This window comes from Rhea americana, unplaced genomic scaffold (assembly GCF_003343005.1).
Source record: "Rhea americana isolate MKP2758 unplaced genomic scaffold, rheAme1 scaffold_380, whole genome shotgun sequence".
NCBI classification, from domain to species: Eukaryota; Metazoa; Chordata; class Aves; order Rheiformes; family Rheidae; genus Rhea; species Rhea americana.
The window spans coordinates 90,694-99,179 of NW_028186513.1; the positions used below are offsets into that span (position 1 = coordinate 90,694).

An 8,486-nucleotide genomic window follows, 5' to 3' on the forward strand; every position below is an offset into this window, starting at 1 on the left:
GCAGGCTCCGAGCAGCAGCCTCGCATGAAAGCTCTAAAACACATCACCCAGTGCGTGGTTTTGAGTACTCCCAGATGGTGCACAAACACGGGGACAAAGGACGCAGTGCCTTTAGTCTGTTCATTTCTAAAGTGACTGGCTCTGCACATGCAGACAGAACAGGATCTTCTTGGCCTGCTGCTACACAGGGGTCCCCTCGCTTTGCTGCGCCTGTTTCTCCTTTTCAGCTCTGGCTCTTGCTCTTTCTCGCCACTCCTGTCTCTGCTTTAGTCTCTCCGGTGCTTTCAGCTTCTGCRCCTCCTTAAAAACCTGCAAGAGAAGCACAAGAAGGTGAGAGAAGGGAAGAGAAAGCTGGGTGCTGATGCCAGAAGGATCCTGCACTGCTGCTGGCTGTTACAGTCCAGAGCAGGGACTTGCTGCAGCTGAGGCCAGAAAGCACCCGGTGTGTTTAAGTCACATCAGCTCCTTCCCAYGCGCTTCCTTCTGGGACTCCCAACAGCCCCGGTTTTAAGGCACCAGCTCTCAGGTATTCTGTTCTACCTACCCGTCCTTTAGTTATAACTGTAGTGGATTGAAGTTTACTAGCTGTAAATTGAAGGCACTGTCTAGCTTTTTCATTCCACTTGGAGTTACACCAAAGGATACTGCACACAGCAGTTACACCAATTTATGGAGAGTGAGAGAGAGCAGACACTGGCCATACCCACACCTCTGCTCCCAAGGCGCCATCAGATGTAACAGTCTCACATATTAGTTGCTCTAATGAGGTTTGAAGAAAGGCTGTTCTGAGTCAGTGCACAAATAATGTTTCTGAACAAACTAGTAGCACAACTTCAAGTTCTCAAGCAGAGCACATCTGCAGCACAAGCCTCACTGCCCACTACATAACTGTCTTTTGGGAGCTTTTTGTAGAGCTTATGTATTACTCTCCCCATATTATCCCTGTAGCTCCAAATTCAAGACAGCCTAAAAGAATTTTTATCTATTGACCRTTTCTAATTGTCTTAACTGTGCTCTTCTACCAAAGAGATTTGTTCCAGTCCAGCTCTATGGCTTTCTCCTTTTGATTGCTGCATACCTTGAGGCAGAAAGCCTTCTTAATGAGCCAGCGCTTGGTGATCCTTCTGGAGTAGGCAGGGGGCAAAGTATACTGGATATTCAACTGCTTGCAAGTGTTTTCAAAGACGTCATAGCGGACACGACGAAGATATGCAAGGAGTTTCTTCCGGCGATCCATATCCATCAGCATGCGACGACGGTTATTTTTATCCTGCAAAGGACTTAATGTTCACTAGATTGCAGATAGATTGTACTCTCCTTCCAATAAAACACTTAAAATTAACCAGATCATGGCTAAAAGGAAACAATCAGATTAAAGACAGCATCTTAGAACAATTGCAGATATTGTAAGCACTTTAGGTCATTACAAGATTTAATTTACTTTTCTTTGGAAATGCTTTTTTAATGTTTATGTTTTGCATTTGCACCTTCTGCCCCCAATGCCAAAGATTTCTTTCAACTAGTATACAGTTTCAAGTAGTGCATTTTTTCCCCTAAATCTCACTTTCACTTTCCCCTCTGCTGGCAAAATCTGCAATAGCTAGAAAGAAAAGACTACAGGGAAGGCCCACTGGCTAAAAACTGTGCTTGTCCTGAAATGTATAGTTCCAGAAATAACATAGAAGCATTTTGTTAAGAATTTAATTATGAAATACGAAAATAAAATGTGACTTGGCTCCACCTAACAGTTTGGGTTTTCTTTGGAAGGGAGCATGCATAACTTGAACCAATTCTTGTAAGAAGCAGGCTTGATCCAAGTAATTTCAAAAGGTCACTTTCTGCTGAAACATTTTGTACAGCTTCTGCCTTCTTAAAACTGAAATCTATTCTGGTTTACCCTTCACACTTTTATAAGTAACAAATAATTATGAACTTTTGCAAAAATAGTTCAGTAATACCTTTCCTGCCTTTTTCAACTGTATTAAGAAACTTTAAGATATCTCGTTCATAAGCTTATAGGTTGTGATGTTTCACATTTGGGCTTTGAACCCAAGTAACTTTAGGTGGCAAACTAGTTATTATGATGTTAATAGAGTCCTGTTTGCTAAACACTTTCACAGGCGGAACACAGTGAGAATACAGCTGAAGCATTCACATTAATTATGTTGAAAGCTAAGCAATGACACCGTATCTGCAAAAAGAACTTATTTAGCTAAACTCCGTTCAAATGTATTCCCCAAGCCATTTCCACCAAGCCAGTAACAAAAAGAGCATATTCAGTTGTGACTGAGCCAGCAACTTCTTAGCCTGACATGAGGAAAAAGTTATAGCTATTTTATAAACCAATTTAGTTTCCACCCTCCCCATACCCAGAGCTAAAATCCTTTTGCTCTAAACTCGGAAAACAACCAGCACAGCTGCTGTTTCAGACTTGCAGGCTCAGATTACCGATACCTTGGGATGCTTCTGAAGATGTTCCTCGTAAGTGCGAATCTTGGCAGTCAACATAGCAACTATAAAGGACAGACATAAGAAAACGCATGAAATCAGCAGCCTGCTAGTGTGAGACCATATCATCTGCATTCCATTTCAAATGATCCTTTAAGGATTGCTGCCCTTATGGGTGCCCAGTGCACCACAGCAAATATTACTGCACAGCTTTCTAAATAAATGCAAAACAAACCATGAAACATAAACTACAAGCTCAAGTGAGAACTATTACTGTAAAGCTGCTTAATTAGTGCTTAAATTTTTAACAACATATCATATGAATTTATCCCTAAAATGCCTTACTTAATTACCAGTGACTTTACATGCAGTTTTCTTCACTTCATTTAAGTTTTGGAGGAACAGACACAACTTACRAGTTTCTTTCTAACAGCAGCATCAAGTTATACTTAATTTTTTTGGTAATCTCATGTTTTGGAGAAAGGTGCTAGTGGCAGCTTGAGAAACTGAAGGCTTTTATTCATGAGAAAGGAGTGCATCTGGGTCAACGGTGATAAGGGCTTCACTCCTGCACTGTCCCTACTCTGTGCTTCAGCCAGACCTCTCTTACRGAAAAAGGATTTCAGTTTCCATGGCTAAACTTGATATTTCCATTTTTATTGAATGCAGTACAATGGTTCATGTCACATGAGCGCTTCAAGCAGAATAATGCACATGCTGCCTTTAGGGGGTGGATATAGAATAGGGATTTGGAAAGCAGCCTAGCAGACATTTTTAATAGATAAAATTGGAACGGAGTCAACTGTGCCACTAAATTTCTGGTGCTTCACATCACTTTCACCAGCCTGAGTTGATCCCTGCCAAGCACATCTCTTTTACAGATGCAGTCATGCAGGAAAATGTTGTCCAGTTATGCAAAGCTTTAAYGTAAGGTTAGATATTTTATAGGGCTGAGGTACGTGAATACTTTCAAAAATTACAGAAAAATACTCTATCAGTGAACTGTGCTGCAGCAGCCTGGCTGCAGACTCTGCTACCATCCCGTATGATTTCAGGAAATAAGATTCATATATGGGCAGAAAATGGTTCTGTTTCCAAATCCAGAAAGTGATCTTTCAACAAAACTCCTGTCATGCACTTTTCTCTTYGTGCTCCTGTTTCATTCAGCTATAGATTGAACATTGCAGGTACAGAAGCCGTGGAAACAAAACGAGAAGGCATACATCACTGTGAAAGAATTGCAGTAGTACAGACTATTTTAGAGMAGCATTACCCTAATCATGTGAAGCAGAGCCATGAAAGATTCTCTTATGAGAAAACATTGATAAAAGAGGGGCTTTTACAACGTCACATTGGGCAATGCAGGGATATGCCATAAAATCTTATGTGACTTTTCTCTCCAACATATCTAGGAAAGTCCTTCATTTGTACTGATAAATAAACACATACTGAACTCCCCTGTGGTGGGCAGGCAGTAACCTGTGCTTTTCAGATTTCTTCAGGACTTCTCTAGCAACAGACTCTAACATGTGTTCAAACTGCTCCCTCTGCCATGCACTCTCTCTGCAACATTCCCAAATCCTGAATAGGTCCTCCAGTGCATACTGCCAGCTAGCTGCCTCCCAGGYGCTCTCCTGAAAGAGATCCTCCCAACTGATACAGGAAACTTCAAGTGATGGGGTGGGAATAGCTGAATAAAAGGACAGAGAAATTTCATCTGCCAACAACTTGCTTCTGCTTCTCTAACGTACTTTGCACCTCAAAGGAGCCATTGTCGTTGGGAGACCTCCTGACCTTCTCCACTAGCTGCTGAGTCTTTATCTTCATCTTCTCCTTCTGTGGATAACAGAAAAGAGCTTGTCACTCCTCAGGTATGAGACACCCTAGTTCCCTCCCCAAGTGTCTAGATAAAGGCTTTGTAATTACTAGCTTTACTCAATGTCCATCACAAATATGCAAAAATGCTGCAAAAAAAGAACTTACTGCATGTAGGTAACACTCATAGCAAAGTATATCAGGGAAGCAGCACAGAAGACAGAATCACTCTTGTTTAAGTCAACAGTACAGCTGCATCCTTCTTCCCAAGACTACAAAAGAAGGGGGTTGAAGAGGCCCCGCCACTCTYGTGAAGAGAGGGCAAAGAAGCAAGGCTGATCTCACATAGCAGTAGCCTCTGTTTGTTGCACGTTTTCAGGTTTATGTGGTAAGCCACAAGAAGGGGCAAGATCTTTGTCCAGCATTTCTGACTTCCTACATAGTTTCAGTGTACAAAAAAAACAAACAAAAAAAACCCAAACAAACAAACAAAAAAAAAAAACAAAAACAAAAACAAACAAAAAAAACACCCAACCAACCAACCAAAGTCGTTTGCAGAACATCTGCTGTCCAGTATACTATCTTCTGGAACATGGGCCAACAATCAGCAGTAATATATAATGGAGCTGCATTTTTAAAAAATTATAGGTGGAAATATGTTCTTCTTTTACTTTAATGTGTAATTACTATCATAAGGGATTTTACTTTATGATAAATTTCAAGAGTATGCAAAACTAAACACCATCCTGTATTTAATACTTTGCAGTCACTTAGCAAAATTTTTTWAAAAAGTAATTGAAGAGCATTTAACCATATAGGTAAATCTTACATGACTGTGGTCACTAAACCTTAAAGTTTTTTGTCAGGTAGAATGACACTAACCTGGTTTGCCATTTCCAGCGACAATAATCTTTTCACTACATCATCAACACTGCAAGGAGGTTACAGATAAGTTTATAAGCAAGAGAAAAGTATATTTAACAACAGAAATAAAGTTAGATTTTCAGAACAAATYAACTTTCTCAAAGTTATTTAAGGAACTTCAATTTATTCTATAAATTTAGAGCAACTTCCTTACCCCCAAAACAGTCAGCCAAAAGCTATTTCTTGTGTTCCTAAGAAAAATCACATCTAAGTTTACAGAAATAGCAAACAGTTCTGCTGTTGTGGGAAGCACAGCAGGACTTATTTAAAACCACGGTGAAATCTTAGCAGCTCCAAAAACAGTATTATGTGCAAACTGGGTGCTGAAGATTAACCCTCATGTAAGCAGTCAAGGACAAAATGATTAATTTCAAGACTTGCACTTTCAAAGGTCTGTGAAAGTCTCATTTTTGCCACTTGGGGCTCTCCAAGCACCACACATAAGCAGTTCTGGCATCAAAGCCTAAAAACATAAAACCTCTGGGTCCAGATTTCAGAAGCAGCCACTCATTTTAAGTGTTTAACTATATATTCCCTAGTATCTGATTTCAAGACAGGCATAAATTATTTCCAAGGACTGGGATGTCCGTGGAAGAACTGGGCAATGAGCACTTCTGAGAAACAGGTTCAGTGTATCTTATGTTATGTGAACAAAAAATTAACACATCCCTAATCAGTGACTGCTTTTGCAAATTTAACATTCAGAACAATTCCCATTTCTCTGCTAAACTGCATATCAGTGACCACAGAGTATTAAGTAAGTATTGAGCAGGCAACAGCTACTGCATATTGTGACAGTGTGAGTCTAAGATACAAAACTTGGAAGAGAATAGTCATTCCCTTTACCTACACCGTACCTATTTATTATTGTTACATTGGTGTAATCTTTCTTCAGCATTGTTGGAGGAAGGTCATCTAAATGACTGGGGAAGTCTACAAAGAAAAAATAAACATTTAAGGAACAGCAGTACTAAGTCAGAGCTCCGACTCATGCTCACAAACTAGATCAGAGGAAACAAACTGCAAAGAAAATAGACTGGATACTCCAAAGGATGAACTTAGAGGGCAGTTCCAAGATCAAGGTAAGATGAGAGAAATTCAGTTAATAAAATGGGGTTCAGCCTCTTGCCTTCAGCACTCTGGATTTACAACATGGTATATAGCCCAGTGAGATCAGAACTGCCGAAGACAGTTGCTAATTTGCAGCATATTCATGAACTGCTGAATTTTCTGAATAACTTTTGAGCTTGCATGAAATTATTTATAGATTCATAGAACTGCAAAAAGGGACCTTGCAAAGTCTCCAGTCCAATCTCCCCTTTGAAGTGGGACTATCACCATGTCTTTGTCCAGCCAAGTCTAGCCAGTTTCTTCAAAAACCCTCTCTTCTTGCACAACTCTGATAGAGTCAAGAGTAAAACATTTTAAAATGGGGCCTCATAATCCAGACGTACCTTTCTTTTTTCTTCTTACAGGCCTGGCGTAACATCTGGCTCTCTGAATAAAGGGACTGGAAGCTTGACGGAAGAAAAAAAAGATTGATCAGACTTATGCATGTTTTTTTTACCTATATACTGATTAAGCACCACCARTTCTACAATAGAATTTAGATCCAGAGGTAGTCAGTAGTCAATCTAGTCTTTTGTCCCACAGGCAGTGTGGAACAGTCCCAGTATGGTTCTCATCCTGGTGCTGAAACAAATGGGTGAAGCTGTGCCACTTGAGTGTATTCTTAAATCCAAATGATGGGAAGGACAGAGCTAGCAAGAAGACACTACAAATGCCTGACCTGCTGCTGAGCAGATAATGTGAGTGTTCCCCAGCTGAACTGTGTTCATTTAAAGGGTTTAAGCTGATGGTCTGAGCTAATCTGACTAACTTCACGTGCAAGTTGGATGGGTTTCTAAGAGTTCCAGGGGCAGAGTAGAGAGGCAGTGAGACCTGGCAATAACCTTTGACCAGGACACCTTGACACAGACAAGAATATTCACCACCAGCCTGAACAGAGCTGTTTTTCAATCTTTTAAGAGATAACTGTTCTAATTACTCTTCTAAGGCCCTAGCTGTTGGAGTCAATACCTGCTTCAGGTTATTCACCTCTGCCACAAACACATCTTCAAGTACAGACTGTTTGCAAGTCCATGTACCTGCCTACAAAAGGCATCTGCTGAGAAGTAAGCTGGCTAAGCTCTGGATTTGCGACACACGAGGTCTCTGCACAGTCTTCCTTCCCCTTCCAGCAYGCACACAGTGACTGGTGAGCGCGGGGCAGCCCTCCCTGCGGCTCAGCACGCCATCTCACGCTTACTACGCGGTAACTGTATGCAGACAGAACTACAGAGCTCTAACTCACACCTTAGCCCAGCCCACAGTAACCTCCCTGTGTGCATGCTGTAYCTGAACTACTCTGGTCTCAGAGCTAGCTCAGCTGCTTTCATCTCCCTGCCACGCTCAGGGAAGGGCCGCGGGTGTCAGAAGCAGCGCACAGACGAGGGGTGCCAGCAGGCAATCTCCAGCACCAGAAGTGCCCGGTTGGCACTCGCTTTGTGCCCGGCTCCCCTGCCCGTGGCACGCTCGAGGCTCACACGCCCTCGCCCCGCACCCAGCCCCTCTCCGAGGGGACAAGGCCTTGCTCCGTGGCTCAGGCTGCCACACGGTGACCTGCTGCCCCCAGCACGGGCATGCGGCCACCTCAGCGCCAACCGTCCCCGCATGAGGACCCACCCCCGCCCCAGAGACGCCTCTGTCGTTACCCAGGGTCACCCCAGCTCCCTGCCCCACTGCACGGCTCTCCCCACGCTCTGGGTCCCTCTAGGCATCGCTGCCACTTGTGAGAGCGCTGCTGACCCCCTGTACCTTCAGGGACACCCCTGGGGGCTTCCCGACAACCAGGATCACCCCTGCCTTTGCCCCCAGGACTACGCCAGGCCCCCCCAACACCCTACTCTCCAGAATCACCCCAGCCCCCTGCCCCGGCCCCCAAAGCTGCCTGCCTTCAGGGTGCTCCCAGGGCCACCCCAGCCCCCGATCTTTCAGGGCCCCCACGGCCACCTCCGTCCCCTCTACCCCTCCCTCGGCTACTCCTACCCCCGAGACCGCCTCTGCCCCGGCCTCTGCCCCCCGGGCCACCCCTGAGCCTTGCTCCCCGCCCCGGCCCCTCCCTCCAGCCCCTTCTTGCCCCTGTCGCCTCCTCCCAACGCCCTCCCTCGGGCGGCCCGAGCCCGCCTCACCCGTGCCGCCGCGGGCGAGCTCCCAGGCCGCCGCGCCGCCGCCGGCCACGTCCCGGGCCGCCGCCAGGC

At 44.2% G+C, this 8,486-nt stretch overlaps 1 protein-coding gene across 1 annotated transcript; it reads right to left on the minus strand.

Moving 5' to 3' along the window:
- Positions 1 to 103: 103 nt before the first annotated feature.
- MRPS15 (mitochondrial ribosomal protein S15) lies at positions 104 to 8,484 on the minus strand (the record flags this gene model as incomplete). The annotated part of the gene is made up of 8 exons (XM_085313242.1): positions 104 to 309; positions 1,079 to 1,270; positions 2,455 to 2,513; positions 4,200 to 4,284; positions 5,146 to 5,194; positions 6,045 to 6,120; positions 6,642 to 6,704; positions 8,418 to 8,484. Coding segments are annotated over 8 exons (720 nt in total), but the record flags the coding sequence as incomplete, so codon positions are not given.
- Between the last annotated feature and the right edge of the window lie 2 nt (positions 8,485 to 8,486).